Genomic DNA, 19225 nt, shown 5'->3' on the forward strand with positions numbered 1-19225 from the left:
CTTTTTAAAAATCTTCTCAGACCAATTTTGTAACAGCCAAGTCTTTCAGGAAATGCAGGTGTGTGACCTCTTCACAGTAAGAGACACACAGCTGTGTTTCTGCATGGGACAGGGAACTACTTTTGTGACACCAGTTTTGTTCTACACAAAGGCACGCTTGCAATAAATTTTTACAAATTTTGTACACCATAAGCTGAATTCCAGGTTCCAAAAATGTGAAGTGTGGCAACAATAACAAAATTGATTTATAGTATCACTCTGATATCTTGTCATGTGATTTTATTTCTTCAACAAAGTTTGTTTACAATCAACAACTTTGAAATACAGTCAGATATATTACCCGTTGCTTTTCCTGTCTTGTTCTTTTCTGAAATATGTGGGGAAGATGTTTGGTCATGCTCTGGGTGCCTAAGTGAAAGGATGTAGAGAATATCCTGCAAGATAAGTTACAGGTTCACACTCTAAGACCATCAGAAACATAAACCTACCATCTCTGTCCAGCCACTGGGGACAAATGCATTTTCTTTAGAAAAAATTGACTTGAAAAAGCCTTTCAGTGTAGTCAGCACACAGACATAGGAAAGGGGACCATTGTCTCCCCCTGCCATGCCATTCTGACCCTGACAGGCAACGCTTCCCAGCCACCTCAGGGCAGAGCAGGGCAGACACAAGGACAGGGAGAGCTGTCCCAGCTCTCAAATATCAACGCTGAACAGAACCAGCCCTTTGCCCTCGCTGCTCTGCCTCTTCCTGGTGAGCATTGTCTGTACCACCAGTGGTACTCACCAAACCCATGACCTGCATGCCACATGAGTGGCATTTGCAGGAGAAACCAGGCATGTGTGATCTGCAGATGGCTGCTGGTTCACAGCTCCAAGTCAGCAAGTTGCTAGGACCTGGTTTAAACCTTATTCCACAAGGCAGCAGAAGCCGTGCAAGAACACAGGAGTGGGGTTACAGTCGGTCTTTGCCAACAGCCACAATAAAGGAGTCCCCCATGCCTTGTGTCTCTCATTTCCCCGTGGCTGCAACCGCTCCACTGGGACAGGCTGCCCAGCATTCCAGGTGTGTGAGTGTGGCTCAACACTGACCTCTGGCCAGGCTCTGTCGGGCTGCCATGTCTGGTTTGCTCAGATTTGTCTGATTTGCTCAGGGTGTTTCTTCATAGCATCTTGGATTTTCCACATGAAGGAATTTAGTTTGCACCTAAGCTGTGCTAAGAAAAAGCCAGAATTCCAGGGAAAAGAAAACAGTAACAGAAGCAACCAGCAACAATCCTCCTGACCTATTTGATGTCTTTATGGACCCAGTCCATCAGAGACTATTTTTCTGAAATTGCTTAGTATCACAAAAGGGGACACAAGAGATTCTGGCTGTTCAACACAGCCAAGATCTCAGAAACCTTTCCAACATGTAAGTAGTTGTATTGGCAGCCCTTTTAATGCTGGTTTGAAAGACAGTCTGTCCCTTTCACACAAGAAACAGGCTCCTTTTCCCCTTTGCTGCGTGTTTTTTGCCCCACAGCAGTCACTGCTGGGCAGCAGGGGAGGAACTCACGAGTTTCTGCTGTAGGACATCACATCCACGCTGAAGGAGCGATCAAACCCCTGCGTGCCAGCAGCTCAGCGTGGGGGCTGGCTCATCCCGAAGGAGTGCAGAGCCTGGAAATGCGTGGGTGCACCGTCAGGGTGATGGATCAGCATGACCTGGCTCGGAGCAGGGCTCCCTGGGACGGGAACAGCCCCGCACGGGAGCCTCCCTGCATCATTCCCTGGGCACACACAGCAGGAGGCACCAAGGAGAGGATTACAGGCCCCTGCAGTGAGAGCAGCGACACACCAGCTGAGAGTGCAGCTGAGCCATAAAGCAAAGGAGGGTTTCTCCTTGTTCCCTGGCACGGCTGCAGTCGCCCCCAGCAGCACAGCACTTTGTTCCCTGGATGTGCCGTGACCTGAGCTAGCGCTGTGTCTGATCAGGCCACGCCATCAGAGGTACAACAAGCAATGCAAATCGTCTTTAGCACACTAATTGAATAAAAGAAGGAATTTAATTTATGAAATTATGAAACCCAGGATCTGATTGACACAGACACACACGTTACCTTGGTGCTGTCATTTACAACATTGCCATCCACTCAGATCACGTCAGGGCCTACAGTAACTCAGTCTCCTGTGAAATTATTCTCAGGAGAATTCGCAATTAATTCCAACAACATGGTCTTTATTAATTAAGCCAAACGTAACATGCCCTTTTGCAGTGTTTTCCAATATCCTGTTCCACTTGTCCCTCTGTCTCCAGAGAGGAACAGAGAGAGAATAAAGCTGCCACCTCACAGACACTGCAGAGAAGGACACCCTCAGCTGTCAGCAACTCAAAGCACAGACTCTCCTAAAGCACCCTCACCCGAGATTTGAAAAAGCACTTTACAGGCAGGAATGAATGGCATCTCATCAGACCCCTGCAAAGCAAAGCCATCTCCCCTCTCCCTTCAGAGACAGTCTCCATGCAGCAGTTCCCTTAGATTACTGCACAGCCACAGTTCTGTCTTGGGAATGAGAGTTTAAGAAATCAATACACAAAAGGTGATGGGAATTGAGAAACCAGAAACCTCTCTCACTTCTCTGATATTCCCACTTCCCCAGGTGAGGGCTTGGGTAGGATTCTTCAGAACACCTGCACCAGCGATACTGGCATGGGATTAATGTATTTTACTATAGATTTTTTTGCAGATTATGTTTCCTGTCACAGGTTTTGCCTGGGAATGTGCAGTCTGTCCTTCATCAGAGAAGCAAGAGCAGCAGCAGTGGACGTTCTCAGGTTCAGGGGGAATTGGCAATTCACAAACTTGGATGAGCATCATCTCCCCTGAGCAGACAGACTCACCTCCCGCAGCGCAGCCATTGCAGCTGGTACCAACTGCAGTGTGAACACACCGAGGTGCCATAGCCAAAACATGCTCCTTTTTCCACTTCTATGGCTCAGGGCTGGACTGCAACCTTAAAAGAAATGCTAGATATTCCTCCTGCCAGATTCAGACTCCCCAGGGACAACAAGGCAGGATTTAAGATGGCAACATTGTCTCAAAGCCTTTGAGGAAACAGCACAGCAAACCTGTTCCATCTCTCCTGGACTCATACAAAACTTAGAAACAGTCAGCTAAAATGATGCCAAATAATAATCCCCAAAAAATTGTAAGGTTTGAGGGAAAGCAGGGAGGGGAGAGACATTTATTTGCTGTGAATAAGACTAGCATCTGCAGACAGCCACACTAGAATAAATTGCAAATCACTCTCAGGAACTGGGAAAGTTCATTGCCTACTAGTCTATCAGTATCCCAGCCTTTTCAGATTGAAACCGTTGGAGATAAAGACAAACACATGAATTAACAGGCATAGTTATATCTTGGACATATGCACTGGAAAAGTCGGTCTCCAAGCAGAAGCAATTGTATTTGCATCCAGCCACAGAGGAAAAGCCCATCCAACACTTGCAAAGAAAAATGTAATTCTGTACCTGCTGGTGTTCCTCCAGAGTATGTGTGCTGCTCCTCTCCTTGACATCCCAATTCATCTCTTTTCAGTCCTCTCCATTACAGTGCCCAACAACTCACCACCACCTAAAACCCACAGCTACTTCTGATACTGGGTGGGAGAGAGGCATCCCAACAAGTAGCTTGGCATAACATCAGCAGAGTGTTTCTGTGTTCAGATAATCACATTTTTTTCACTCCTGTCCTGTAATTAACATTGAACAGGTAGAGTGTTGCTCTGTTCAGAAAAGCAATTTGCCAAGTGCCACTGCAGAGTTCCACAGTTTGTCTTTCCAGACACCAGGTAATGTCAAGTATTGATGAAATTGGTCACGGATGATCACCCACAGTTTGCAGCCAGGCTGAGCAAGTAGTGCTATTAAATGCTGCAAGTCAGGTTTAATAAATTTACTGAAATAGAAGAAATACTTGCATGTTTAATGAAGAAAACCTGTTACTGCAGCCAGGAGCTTGAGGTGGCCCTGGAGGATGTGAAAGGTACTTCAGCAGGACTCAAACCAGCTGCTAAACATCTGTGGCCCTTTCCTGGCCAGTGCAACAAGCTGGCCATAGACAGTTTAAACCAGTCACCCATGCACAGCAGCATTCTCTTGCCTGAGATGACAGCAGCCAATTTCAATGCATGGTGCAATACACTGATTTTAGAAGCTGCTTTTTTGAACAAAAAAAGCTCCCCTGGCCTGGGGCAAGTACACACAAACATACACCAAGCACAGACATTCAAGTGGATTCAGTGGCTGCCAGCAGCAGCTTTCTGTTGCTCATGTGTGAGAGGCAAAACAAATTCGGGAGCTTTTTCCCACAGGCCAGCATATATGATCTGTTTCTTGTGATTTTTCCAGTAGCCTCACCACCAAATTTCAATATAGAGTGGTGGCTAAGCTGGCCAGTGGTAAATCACAGATCTTGAACAGCTTGCAGGCACTGGGAGGGACTCTTTCCTGATTGCTTCCCCAAAGAGCAGCCCACATCAGCAGGGCTGATGACCAGGCTCCCTCTGAGTGAGGGGGAGCAGATTCCAAACACCACTGGGCTGCAAGGGAGCTGGCCTGCCACAGCCCAAACCCAGGGAGCTGGAAATGCTGTCTGGCATCCCTTGGGTGGGACCCTGCCTCATGCCTGTGCATCAGGTTTAACCACCAGACATGCCAGACCCTACTCTGCTCCCCATGTGCTCACCCTACCTTTTGCCTCATTGGTTTTATGGCCCCTGGTCCCAACCAGCTCTGCTCCTGTGCTGCAGATAACCAAATGGCTTTCCTGCTACCTGCAAGGAGAAAATGCAACAGAAAGGGAGTGAGAGGACTTTCCTGTGTTTCTTTTCGAGGAGCTATTTCTAGCAGGGTGAGGTTCATTGTTGCACGAAAGCAGTGCCCTTTCCCAGCTGCCAGAGCCTCTCCAGCAGTGACAGCCTCACAGCAGCCTGCAGGATTTCTTTTTGCCTGAGGTAGCTTAACCCAGTTTTTCATGTGGATAATGAAAATCTGCAGTGGATGAGATGTGATGTGGCTGCTGCTCTGTGGGGCTCCATGCAAAGGCTGAAGCACCCAGGGATGCATGAGCAGCTCCACCTTCTTAGGGCAGGTTTCTGTAAAAATGGGTGGCTGCAAGGCTCCCTTCCCTCACTGAAAGCAAGCCATAACACTTCATCTGAAGTCAAAGGAAGCAATTCTTGGGGTTCAAAAGTTGCCCTTCTCTCCTGTCAGCACCTCAGGCCTGTGTGATAGAGGCAGTCAGCAGAGCACAAACTGCTCCCTAGGCAGGTGACCTAAATCCTGTTTGCCCAAGGATGCTGCAGGGCACTGATGGGGTTTGTGTGCTGCCCTCCCTCCCCTCCCCACCAGCTGAGGTGCTCCAGGGTGTCTGTCCCCTCAAGCTGGAGCCGTGCAGCTGCTCCACAGCCCCTGGGGCTGATGAGAAGTCTCTCCTAGAGAGGGACAACCTTCAGAGGCTCTGGTAACAGGGCCAGTGTCACACATGCTGGATCTGTATCCCCATGGGTGCACATCCATGCTGGGTGGCTGAAGAGCCCAACTCTGCCTTCCCAGCAGGAGCATCTCTGGCCACACAGTGCACCAGTGTCCCAATGAAGTGGGAAGAGCAGCAGAGCTGTTGGACTCAGACCTGCTCAAAGCAGTGGGGAGAAGGTGGAGCCAGGAGTATTTTAGGAAAAGGGGATAAAAGATCGTATTGGGGGATATTTAGGCACTTTCACACCAGCCTTGAGTTTCACAGGAGCCTCCTTGAATGGACCCAAGCCCCCCAAGCCAAGCTGTGGCCAAAGAATTTCACTGTGCCATTGCAGCAATGATTGGGAAAAGGTGTGGGAGTTGCATTTGGCATGGCTGCCAAAAGTTAATTAAAACAACAAAAACAAACTGGGGAGAGGGCTGTGCCCATGACAGGGTTCATCAGTCGAATCAGGCAGAGCTTGTGCTTATTACATGCGTCAGACCAAACTCCCCACAGCGATGCCTCTACCCTTCCACCTCCTCAGGGCTAATTTAAGAGCTGTTTTTTGCAGCCCATAATAATAGTGAGAAAGAAAATCCAATCCTGTTCTGCCAAAAGGAGGAAACTGGAACAAGGGAACCGGCAGAAAACTTGTCTTGCTGCCATCTCTGGCTTTCCTAAGGAAATTCACGCTCCAGGGCACCCAGTCAAAGGAAGAGAGCTGCCAAGAGGATGCACGACTCTGATCCTACCCACAGGGAAAGCCAAGTCCATCTGCTGGGAAAGGGAAGGACATTTCCCACAGATAAAACAGCAGTGGGGTGGGATGCATAGGTGGACACCGAAATAACCATCCTGCACAGACAAGCATTTTCTCTGGGAATACCTCGGGCTCAGACTGCTTTTTTTGTATGTGCAAACTCCCCCCAGAAATCTTTCCTGTGAGGGGCAGGTAACCTCCCCTGCCCCACCAGAGAGCACCAGCACAACAACAGAGTCCTTACACAACAGCAGAGCAGCAGCACTGTTTGTGGCTGCTCCTGCTCCAGCCTGTGCAGGCACAGGCAGCCAGGCTGGCCCCATGCCTCCTCCAGTACAGGTGTTCAGGCAAAGCCAGAATTGAAGCAAGCAGGATAAAGGTCACCTTCCACTCTTATAGATTTGGGCTCACCCTTTGTGTCCCCCATGAAATGGCTTTTTATTTAGCCAAAGTGAATGCTTTTCCTATTTTTTTTTTAATCTTCCTGGAAAGTCATCCAAGGGTCATTGCTAGAAGGGCACTGCTCACTCCTGCCAGGCTCAGCTCTGCTCCACACAGGCTGGGCACATCTTCAGCCTCATGACCAGGAAGAGTTTAACCCACACAACGTGGATCACAGAAGTACCAGAGCACTGGCATGAGCCAAAACAGCAGCGCTGGTTCCAACCAGTCCCACAGTGCAGGGGCTCCCAGGGACAAAAGCCACCTGCCCTTTTGGTAACAATTTCTCCAGCAATGGAGCCCAGGGTGCCCCACCTTGAGCCAGGACCTCCTCTGTGCCAGGTGAGGATCTCCAGAAGATCATACAAGCCTTTCCCCAGGCACTGCTAATGAAGGTCAAAATTCAAATGCAGCACAAAGAGCTTTGCATCCAGGCTAATTGTGAATCCCATGGCAAGCTTTCAGAGCTCTATATAACCTGTTTTCTTCAGAAGCTCTCAAAGACTGTCCTCAGGGACTCATGCAATGAAAAGACACCAGAATGTCAAAGATACCATCCTCTACCTAAAAGACTATTGAAAATGCAAATTCTATGGGCAGACTTCTGTGGCAGTTTTGGATAGGAATAAAATTCTTAAAATCATGTAGAACTTGGTCCCCAAAGGCACTAAACTGCTATTCACAATAAAATACAATATTAATTTACTAATCCTTTCCAGACTCATTTCTTCCCCATATTTCCTCAATGTGAAAGTCTGAAATTTAAAAACTGTCTGCAGCCATTTTCCATTATAATATAAAAATCAGCCAGAAACATCTTCACATTTTATGTGAGAGGTTGAGGACACCATTTTGTAAGTAGCAATAAAAGCAATTTGAGATGAGAGCTGGAGAAGGGACTCTCCACCCAGCACATTAGACACCAGCTGTTGGCTCGCTCCTTCTGGGTGTGCTCACCTGGCACCATCCCCTGGCACATTCCTGGTGCTGCTCTGTCTTCTCTTGCCTGCTGTGCTCCAAGGGTGCTCAGTGCATCCACGTGTTTGCTCAGCCTCAGGACACTTCAGGTGGAAAACGTGAGCCAGCATGACCAAAGGGTTTCATAACCCAGTAACCAACTGCCTGAGGAAAGACCAAAGGAATGGAATTATAACCAAATAGCATTACCTCCACCTGCCCTTCAAGCTCCCATCAATCTCTGGTGTAGAAACTTTCCAGTGCACATTTATACATTTGCATGTTTTACAGCCCTGGTTTCCACTGAAAGAGCTGTCACATCCGTGGAGTAATTTTCAACAATATGAAGAGCTTTTATCCTAAACCTGGTATCTGGAAACTTTTTTTTTTCTTTCGTCTTCTCACTCACTACTTGTAAAGAACAGGCATGAATTAACTCTCCATCCATATACTCCTTACTGTTCACGATGTAACGCCTTCTTGTACAGGCACCCTGCCTTTTTATCTCAAAATGGGACAATTCTTGCTCCTTGCTGATAGAGGACTTCAGATTTAGCAGGGAAAGAAGTGGCCCCTGGCATCCACTCTGTGCCCCTTGGCTTGTAATTGAGCTGTGTCTGTCTTGTATCCCTTATTCTATTTTCCCCTCTTAAGATTTAACCAGTATAATGTACAAATACTTTGATCCATTCCAGCACCTAATCCTGCTCTGTAAAATGGGAACCACAGAGACTCCCAGGTGCACAACCAACTTTTGGGATGTTCCCTGGGCAAACTGCCAGGCCCTCAAGAGCATCAGTTCTGACCAGCTGCCTGCAAGCACTGCTCATGGACACCTAGCAGTGCTCTCTTTGCTGATTTCATCCAGAATAATAAGCAGCAAGAGGCCCAACACTGATTTGCCTTGCCACACTGGATTTGCTGGAAGCGGAGGAAGATGTAACAGCCCTCAGGATCATTCAGAGCACTGCCTGGCTGTCCTTCTTACAAAGCCCCAAGAGCAATGTGAGTGAGAAGCACCAGTGGAAATCTTACACAAGTAACAACCACAGGGGTCCCATCCAATTTTTCTGAAGTTGAGAGGAGGAACTTCACCCCTCATGAGCCCTCTGTCAGCCTTGAGGACAGCTCAGGGAGGAGCTGTAGCAATGGGTGACCTGGAAAACCTGCTTCTCACCTAGTTTAAGGGCTCAGCCTGCAAGGGCAAAAGTAAAGAAATGACAGAATCATATTCCAGGAGCTTTGATGCTACAAAAACTTGGTTTAAGGGGTTAAGCAGAATCAGCAGAGAAATGGCTGGCAGTTGAAGCCAGACATTCAGCCTGGAAGCAATTATTCATTATAGCAAACTTATATTGGAAGAACTGACAAAAGGAGAATTATATCAGCTGAAGATTTCCTAATTCTCAAATTTCCTGCTTCTCAAGATGTTTAAACTTCCTAAATTTTATTTTTTAAAACTAACTGTCCTAAAAACTTCCGAAAATTCAGCTGGTCTTTTACATCTGAGCTCTTCCCAGAGGTCACATCCAGACAGAAGCTGAGCACTTGGCACAGACACCACTGCTGAAGATGTTACAGCTGATGCTGTAGAGCACATGATGGCCTGATGTCATTTTTCCTTAAACTTTGAATTACTGACTTTGAAATACATTCTAAGCTGCAGCTCTGCATCTGCTTCTCCACACCCTCTCACTTTGCACCTTTTTTTTCTTCTGCTTCACTTTTTTAAAAATCTTTTCTACCAAGACATCAAGAAGAGAGAGTGTGTCATTTTCTATTAAAACTCCTCCCATGACAGAAGCTCTGATCCTCACCTGAAGATGCCTCCCTCTCTCAAATAACTTGTTCAACAGGAAAAGTAAGAGCAACATCTTCATACAATTCTGAAACCAGCTGGGAGAGAGCCTGACACCAGCATGGTGAGCTCCATGCCACACAAAGCACAAACTGCACACAGGGTGGAGCAATTTCTTTCTCCAGACTGTCCAGACCAAAGTGTTATATCCCTTTCTAGTACCAATCTCCCTGTCAAACATTGGCTTTATGTTGAAACTAACACCTTGATGCAAAGCTTAAAATCTTTTTGTCTCTCTCAGCCCTGTTCCTCCTCTCTTGATACTACAGGCGCTGCTGGCTTTACATAAAGCAATCCGGCTGTTTTGGCATTAGTTGTTATTATTGTTATTTTTGTTACAATAGGCATCTCAACTGGAAGGCAAACCAGAGCATCCCTCACCTCAGTCTTACAAAAACACAAGCCTTGATTTTATGGTCTAGTTAAGCCAAGCTCAACGGGCTTTCAGCTACCAAGAGTGACAACACTTTCTATGTTTGGGTTGTTGGTCATTTTCTTTGTTTGTTTTTGCCAGCCTTCCCTATATTGTCTTAAGGAACGGGCAGAAACACTATCCCAAGGGATGAGAGGAGGGATCAGCACTCCTCTCCTCAAACTGGCTGGCTCAGCTGAGCACAGAGCTGCCAGGAATCCACCCCTGGTCACTTCAAAAGCAACCTGCTGCACAGGGAGAGAGGTGGCACAAAAGTTGAGAAAAGTATTTTACAGAAGTGGTGCTGATCACACTACCAGAGCACAACAGACCCTTGGTAGGAATTTTCTAACCTTGTTTTTACCTGACTACCAAAGGTGACCTTTAATTAATACAGGTTTGACAGAAAGCTATTTGCTACTTCCAGATCCTTTTTAATTAAAAAATACCTTGAAAAGTCCTTGGATTAAAAACATCTTCTGGGTAGAAACAGGAACTTGAAATCAAAGAGATCCCTCTTCCTGCATACAGAGCAGCAACCTGCTGCTGTGCTGCAAGAAATCAAACCAAATCAAAAGGGTATTTTGCACCCATTCAGACCTCTTGGAGGGCTGTAGAGAGAACATCTGTGGACTGAGTCTATTCCCAATTTTTAAGCTTGATTACTAGCAGGTCTTAAAATAGCTACTGGATGCTAAGCTGTAAATAAAATGTGCAGACTAACAAAAGCTGCATCTCTGACATTTGTGCTCATTCTGTAATCATGGCCTATTATCCCAGAGTTTTTTTCAGTGGCTTCATTCACTTGAAATGAATCTGGAAAGGAACAAACCTCTTGCTAGAGAGATCTGTAAGAAGCTATTGCTATGAAATTACTCACTGTGTTTCATGCTTGAAGGAGGACACAGGTGATGCCTCTGTGCCACTCATGGACATGTAAATTCATACAGCATCTACATTCAAAATAAACCTAGGTAAGGCAAAGTAGATGTTGGTATTTGTGCACAACAATTAAACATCTTAAAACATAACTAAGGTTATGGCAGTAACACCCAGAATGGAACCAGGCAATGCTCTACAGGATCCACTTCAAACAAGACAACATTCTTCACCTCAAGCAGGATGCAGCCTTTTTATCTCTCCCAAAATTCAGCTTCTTTTCCAAATACAGAAAGGCATCTTTGTGAAAAAAGAGGATTTTAAATGCCTTTTTAAATTCCCAGAGAGTAAAACTTTAACGTTCCCTCATAAAAACCGTATAAAGATATCTGCTTTTATGCACAGTGACAAGCAAGCAGAGTAAACCCATGCATAAAAAGTTGCTAAAAAGCATGACCTGAATTTCCAGAAAATGAACTTTTTTTCAGATCCACGTACTCGGGTAACATGGCAACAAGGGAGTTCTGGTCAGTAGCAATGCAAAAAAATTGCTGGATGCTTCATTCAGTCCTGCTACTTACACTGAGAAGTGAACAGAACTGTACACACAGTGTACACATGGAAGACTCTAGGCAGAGATGTAACAGACTCCTACATTTAACACTGGATTAGATTAAAAGCTTCTATTGCCAGAAGCCCGTTGTAATTATATTTAGGTATCACCTACCAGCTCCCAGGTGTCAAAGGGCATTTAAGATAGAGAATCCTCATTTGAATTCTCAAATATAATCAGCAGATGCAAAACTGTTCCTTTTGTTTACTGCAGCTTGACAAGGCCTTTTTATTTTTGCCAGCCATTAATATTAAAGACCCATTTCCTTGATTTAATTTAGGTTTTCAAAGTCACTGACTTATGCTCCACAGAGGAAGTTTGTACCCATGACTTCTCCTTTTCCACAGGCTGCTAGGTAAAACTCCTCCTGTCAGTACAATTAAGAGTGGAAATGTTTCACTCTTTGCTGTGGATGCTTCTGCAGGTTCTGCTGGCCGATCATGCCCCTGGGGCTGACTGCAAAGCTGAGTTTCTTAGACCAGGAGCAAAGAACCTAGCCCTGGATGCCATGGAGTGGGAAAGAATGATGTGCCCCAAAAGCTGCCCTGTGGCATCTCTGAGGCTGCACACAAGGTTGCAGATGAAATTTTTGGTCCCATCTTCAGCCCCTTTAGCTTGCACCCCAGCTCTGCCAAGGGAATGCCAGGCCATGCCCTGTTGGTGTCCCCATTTCTTCTAAAGGCAGCAGGAAAATTCTCCTTCCACACCTCCTGAGTGGAATTTCCTCCCTCCACAGCTGTCCTGGTGCAGGTTCATTTGCAAACTCTCTAAACTAGAGTGGTGGTGTGTTTGCTCCCTAAAAAACCTTTATTAAAGAAAAAAAAGTATTTTTTGGTTTAAATATTTACACTAGATGACCTCATGCAGCACTGAGTGCCCGCCCTGCACGAGAGCAGGGAGAGCACAGGAGCCCTTGAGCACAGGCACCCCGAGATGCTGCAGCTGCTCCAGGCCCTGGCACAGGGATTGCTGGAGCAAACAGGGGCACAGTGAGAACCTCCAGAAGCTCAGGCCTAGAGGAACAGGAGAGTGGGTGTCTTGACAATGTATTTTCAGGTGACTATAGTCAGCTTTAGCCCTCTCCTCAGTGTAATACAGCTTCTAAAACAAGACAATTTCCTCAATTATAGCATAAAACACAAACAAAATCTGTTTTCATAAATACAAATATACACCCACATATACACACTTATAGAACAGGAACTTTTTGAAGCAACCAAGGGAAATGAAGTGTTTGAAAACTACTTCAATCTACAAGCTCCAGGCAGACTTTTACTGGCTTTACTCAGCTCTATTAACCAGCACACACTTATCTATAAAGCGTTCTTCTTTATTTAAGTTAAACAAATTTTCAAGGATGGTTTCCATCTATAAAATGAACAAGTACAAGCTCTGTACAGCAGACTTTTCAAACCAACTGAAAAAAACAGTTTCCAAACTATGTTTTGAAAATCTGCAAAAGAAACAGTATCACCATTCTTGTTCTGAAGACGGTAAGAAAAGTTCTCAGGAGACTCCATCACAATTTGCTTCAAGGGCTCTTAATTTATCTTTCAAACAGATGAATTTCTTCAGCATTAAAAACCCCTAAAATCACAGTAAGTAACTTTGGCACACTGTCATGTAAACATAACAAAAGGATACCACTTCTTGTCTGTTCTCTCAAAGAAAAGCATACAGCTCCTATATTAAAACCCCTATGCACAACATCCATGGGGAATTACTGAAAAGATATTCCTACTTTATGAATATTGCAGTCATTGAAGACTAAAGTGATGGAATATGGATTTTTTTAAAAATTTCTCTTTACTAGAAATTCAGATTCAGAGACAAGAGGCAGGTCAGTATTGAGTTGCAGCTGCTGACTTCAGTTAGTACCACCCTCAATCAGATCAATGCTGTGAATGGAAATACCTCCACGGTAGAAGCTGAATGGTTACGTTTTTTTAACTTCCTTTTAAATTCTGTTTTCCAAAGCCTCAAACAACTGGTTTGCTGCTGAGCTCATATTTCAGCATTTGTTTTCCAAAACATGAAGGCATCTATTGCTATGTTTATGAAATATGTTCTTCAAGTTCTTCAGCTAGGTCAAAGGCTACAGGGAGAGACTAAAAGCTGAAAATAGTTTATCCACTGGCCTTTAAAACAGGCAAGTTTTGGAGAAAGTGGACTGTGGATAAGCAGAGAAAAAGTATTAATTATTTATTTTAAAAGTCAGATGATGATGGATGGGTGAAACTGGATTTCAGAGCCCCATCCAAAAGGTGAGCAGGTACCTGTAGGCCATAACTTCAGACACACAAGGCATCTATGGGCACAGTGAAGCCACCCTGCCCATGAGAGTACCATCTCTACACCTGATGCACAGGTACAGCCAAGGGAAAACAAAAAATCAGGAAATACTCTACTTCCAGGACAAAGAAAGAAGGGAACTGTACCAGCATACTACAGTACAGCAGATGTTTTGCATCTCCTTATGATCAACCCTTACATTTTCCCAAAATCCATCTTTCCAAAACCACTTCCTGGCATTCCATATCTGCACTAATTTTTGTCAACGCTGTCTTACTTATTAATACTTTTTTACCTTCCTTCTCATTTTAAAAGCTCATTGAAGCATTTGCTTTTAATAAAAAAGTATTTAGTCTATGCAAACATAAGAAAGGACAGGTCAAAGTTTGGGTTACCTTTGACAGCATTGTTTTATAAAAATGACATCAGCTGGACTGAAGCTGCAAAATGCACAAGTTCTATGGTTAAAAACACATAGGCTATGCAGGTATCCAGGCTGATTCCCAGAGTCAAGCCTGAATTCATTCAAAAGCTACATTTAAAGAAAAAAAATAGAAGAAAATTCCCCAGTAGTAGGTCTATAAATTAAGCAAGTGCAATTCAGAGATATTACATAGCTGCTCATCCTTGCAAATTAAAATTCAGATCTTGTGCTGTTGTCAGTGGTGTTTCAATTCTAACTTATTTCTACAACTCAAAAGGGGAGTTTGAGACTATTTTTTCCTCATTAGGGCCCAGAATAAAACTCTGCTGAACCAATACACCTGCACAAAAGCTCTGTGCAGTTTATATAATTTTGTAACAAAGAAATATTTTAAAGACAAAGTACTACAGAAATGATCAACACAAATATAAAGTACAGGTTTAACGTTATCCAGAGCACAGGTGATGAATTCCCAAGCTGGAATAAACAATCCAAGCAATCATCTGGGCAGATGCATTGACTTCCTCTGCTATTTTCTTTCTCCTCCTGAGTTTCATGATCTCCAGCGAGGGTGAAGTGTTAAGAAGTAGATCCAGTTTGCAAAGCAAAAGCATCCAGTGTTAGCAGGGACATCACACCCAGCAGCACAAAATCCGCACCCTCCGAGTTTCTCTCTCCTAGCACTCCAATCCAATTTCTGGTTATACATATGTCAATCACTTTGTTGATAATTATAGGATGATGAAAACTGATACAAATCATTGGGAGCTGACAATATATATACTTTCATATATTTATATTTAGAGTCCATCATAGAAAAGTTCATATTCAAATTACCAAGTACACACAGGAGAAAAAAAAAGAAACTTCAAAATGACACTTCTGGTTCTGGAAATGACAAACCATGACTTCTATTCCAATGGAGTTTTCAAATGACCTTCTCCTAGTAATTTTTCCCACCCTCCCTCCCACACTGTTCCCCACAGATGTTTCTTCAGATCCTTTTGTTTACAATACGTCAGTTGTTCCTAGAGTTAATTATCTGCTGTGCAAGTAGTAGCTGAAGACAGAAAGGAACAGTTGAAGTCTGCAGCACAATTCCTTCTTCCTGTGAAGTAATGCTCAGTGACATCTGTGCAGTGCTCCGAGTCCCCTGGATCCCTGGTGTCTGCTTCAGCACTCTACTTTCAGATAAAGGTGGAATACTGAGGTATATAAGTTCCGTGGAAAGTTTTAAGAAATACATCAGTAATTCAATCAAAACTTTGCCCAATGTTTTTCAGTTGAAACAGCACTTTGCTTGTAAGTCCTTCTACTGCTGCAGATTAAGTGTGAATTTCCACTGCTGTGACAAAGAAGGATTGCAGATCTCAACGGTGAGACCACCATTTTTGGCATTTCGGCTGTCTAGACAGAGGTTGCTGCCAACGTGCCTCAGTTTAGAATTGCTTTCAATTTGTTCCCATTTCTGGAAGAGAAAATACAGTTATTCACCTGGAAAAGCAGGAAAAGGAAGAATTCTACATCATGTCCTTTGCAGTCTTCATAAGCTTCCCTGGCTTGTGCCTGGCAATGTGTACAAACTGCAATAAAAGGAGCGGTTTGGATGATCCTCGAGTAAGAGTATGTAAGTTCTGGCAAGCCTTCCCAGAACAGTTGCTTTTTCTGCTAACACTCTGCAAGACACAGAATACACCAACACATTTCTCTCTAGTTCAGAACTTCGCAAATGCACTGCCTTACCCTGTTACCTGTGTGACACCTTTGGTCTGAAGAAAAAAATGGGAATCAAAATCCATCCACATAGCACTATAATACTGAGCATAGAGAAGCAAGAAGCACATTCACTATAGTCAACTCTACAGAAATCCAGAAATTTGTCAGACACCTTTCAATTCTACAGAAGATAAGAAATCTGTGCTGTCAAAAGTTCTTTGTCCAAGATGATGTCAAGGACAGAATAAATTCCAAATACAGGATTAAAAAAAAAAAAGGGGGGGGGGTGGTTTCTCTTGTATGTCTACCATAATATGCCTGTAAACCTTATGAAGAAAATCTTGCTTCCTTAGCTTCCTTCTCTGAAGAGTGGCAAGAATATTCCTTCCTGCATCAATAAACAGTGTTTCAGTAACCTGTCTGCAAAAACAGATATAGAAGCAAGGAAGCTGGCAGTTGATCAGAAGTGATGACTGAGCAGAAAGAGATGAGTTGTTTTATGACTAGATCAAAAAGATGGCATGACTCTGCAAATGTGAATTTCCTCAGTCATGGGAAATAGATGACGTTACAATGCTGCATTGATAAAAATGAATTTGATGATTTCTAGGGCTGCTGTAAGCAGGCCACAACTGAAAAGAAGGAAAGCCCAAACACATTCTTCTGAGAAACAGCATACATAATAGTCAAACTTCACTGAGTGAGACCTTTCAAAAAGACATTGTGGAATATACAAACTCTTTCAGAAGACACATGAGGCAGTTGAATGCTGTTACACATCAATGGGTGAAACCTTTACATGAGGCCCTGTTGGGATAAAGCTTATTCTGCCCTTATGACAACATGAATCCTAGCTTCCCACACACAAACAACAGTAAAAGTAGAGCCTACAGAAGATATGACAGATCACCAGGACATTGTTTATTCACCATCCTTGTTTTCCCCACCTTTTGCAGAGTGCAATCATGACATACTAACCTGTCTGCTGTCGTTTTCCCTACAGCCCTGAAGTTTTATTAGTGAACCAGGAGCTCTGTCCACAACAGTAAGGCACAAATCCATGTGTTTCACTGACTTGTCCTTTGTTAAGGCCCATTCCTACAAAAAGGAAGAAACAAAAAGTGTACAAAATTGTGTATGTTAATACATGCTACCTCTGCATACACAGCCCAAGTTAAAATCCTGTACTGGCATTAGAACAGTTCATTGCTTCCCACGGGGCAGGAGATGAAAAGTCCATTTCAAACAGTAATTCCAATTGTTTCAGTGTCCGCACACCAGCTCAGGGCAGAGCTTGGTGTTTGCTCCCTCTGCTGGCTTTACACAGCTGCTGCTGCCAGTCACACAGGGCCTCCTGAAGACACTCCTCCAAATGCTTATTTAGTTAGGTATTTATTTTTATATGTGTGTGTGTGTATTACACCTGTCCCTTTCTTCTATGTGGAAGGATTTCTACATTTGTAAATATACATATAAATATACATGTAAATATACATAATACAATATACATGTAAATATATATAATTATGTACATAAAACCCCTAAAAGCTTGGTCTGCAGCACCACTGGCCACCCTGCCCACACACTGAACAAAGCACATGGACCACAGTGAGGAAACAGCAGTTCTTAATACAATTAAGACCACCAGAAAGCAATACACAAAAGGGATAGAGAGCATGTTCCTCCCATCCAAGGCATGATGTACAACAGAATCTCTGTTAAATGTATTCAAATATGCAACTCTTAAATAGAGAGCAAAGAGAAGCTGTTCTGCATGTACTGCTGCCCAGCTTGTTTGATCTCAGCATCTTTTCACACAGAGCCTGATCTTGCACTGATGTTCAGACTCTCTCCATATGCCTCTCTCCTTTCAAGTTTGCTCTCCAGGGCCCACACTGGTCTCCATTTGTCTAACTACCCTTTGAGGAAAGAAGCCACTTGATTAAAGCCAGGCTAATGATTCAAATCATGCTTATAAACTACTTAAAATGGCATGATTAGCTTCTCTCAAGCAACTTAAGAGGATTTAGTGGTGTATAATACACAACCTTAGACATACAGGGCCAAGCGTGTATGTTAAATAACATTTAAATGTTATTTTGCATGTAATCAGTGTTTCAGAAATAAAATAAATGTATAATTACTTTGAAACTCATTTAATAATTATTAAATCTCTTTGGGAAGAGATGCTCAGAACACTCAGAATTTGCAGCCCAAAAGATTACAAGTAATCACAACCATACAGGTCCCAAGCCACTGGATGGGCTTACTGTACTGTATTCTGCAAGTACTAGAATGATGACAACTGTGGAAAACAAAGCAAAGCCAGGACAAATCTGTGTATCCCTTTGTCTTCCAAACTCTTAGCTGATAACTTCCCCTTTTACTCTCAGCATGTTGAACTCAGATGACAGCAAAATTACTTGCCTTCTCAGTTCTGTCCAGTAAGATGGCAACAAGAACCATTAATGTATAATAAAATATTAATAGCCACTTTTTTTAGTCAAAACTAAAGGAATTAAGCAAGTTCTCATCAGAGCTTATCAGGAATTACAAATGGCCCCAAACTCTTCCCTGGTAAGATTTATAGTGAAAAATGACAGTTGAAAATACTACCAGGGATGTAGTAAAACTTGCATCTGAGAACCCTGCAGTCAGAATTAGAGCCTTGAAATTATTACCTTTATACATCTCTACCCTTTCATCAAAAAGCTGTATGAGCTCCAGCCACAACAGAAATTATGCAAGAAGTGAACCCATTTAAAAGCCAAAGTACAGCTGCTTCATGAAAGCCCCAAGCCCTATTGCTGGAAACATCTACATGATTACCCCTCACGTTACAAGACACAGTGTATAGATACTTTCCTCCACAGATCAGTAACTATGACTATAATGGAGGTAAGATGGAACAAGTTCCACTACACCAGAGGAGAAATTATAAGCAGTGTATATGCTCAAGGCACAGGCTGAAAATTGGATATTGCAAAAATCAGAATATCTGAGAAAATCTGTGTCAAATCAGAAATAAAAAGTTAGTAGACAAACTAACCTGAAACCTTCCCCTTGAACCTAAGTGCATTTGGCTTTACCTTTAGCTCTTTATCACAACCCTGCATATTTGCATATTGTTGAGCACACCACAAGCTACTCAGCCCTCTGGAGGTGCGCAACTACCCCTGAGTTGTACCAGCCTGGAGGAGGGGAGAGCAGGGAAAAAAGGGGGCAGAAATCCCATTTTTATTTAGGTTTTGCATTTTAAGTTGTGCTGAACATAAGACAGAATACACTCTTCAAGTTATAGAAGATTGCCACAGCCTATAATGCCCTTAACTCCTCAAAAAACCTCCTTATAAGAATAAGGTGCAAAACA

At 43.6% G+C, this 19225-nt stretch overlaps 2 protein-coding genes across 3 annotated transcripts in view; one reads left to right on the forward strand and one right to left on the reverse strand.

The window, feature by feature from the left end:
* PGBD5 (piggyBac transposable element derived 5) overlaps positions 1 to 19225 on the forward strand; it is a 316445-nt gene that overhangs the window by 67100 nt on the left and 230120 nt on the right. The window lies entirely within an intron of this gene.
* The window catches only part of GALNT2 (polypeptide N-acetylgalactosaminyltransferase 2), an 86646-nt gene continuing 82534 nt past the window's right edge, over positions 15114 to 19225 (reverse strand). Inside the window, exons 15-16 of the mRNA XM_054279564.1 lie at positions 16834 to 16953; positions 15114 to 15607 (exon numbers count right to left, since the gene is read on the reverse strand). Coding sequence (XP_054135539.1) covers positions 15452 to 15607; positions 16834 to 16953 — 276 coding nt within the window. The 3' untranslated portion in view covers positions 15114 to 15451. The remainder of the gene's footprint in view (positions 15608 to 16833; positions 16954 to 19225) is intronic.

Source organism: Melozone crissalis, unplaced genomic scaffold (genome assembly GCF_028551555.1).
Source record: "Melozone crissalis strain CALT ecotype California unplaced genomic scaffold, PUWL_Pcris_2 ptg000027l_1, whole genome shotgun sequence".
Classification (NCBI taxonomy): domain Eukaryota; kingdom Metazoa; phylum Chordata; class Aves; order Passeriformes; family Passerellidae; genus Melozone; species Melozone crissalis.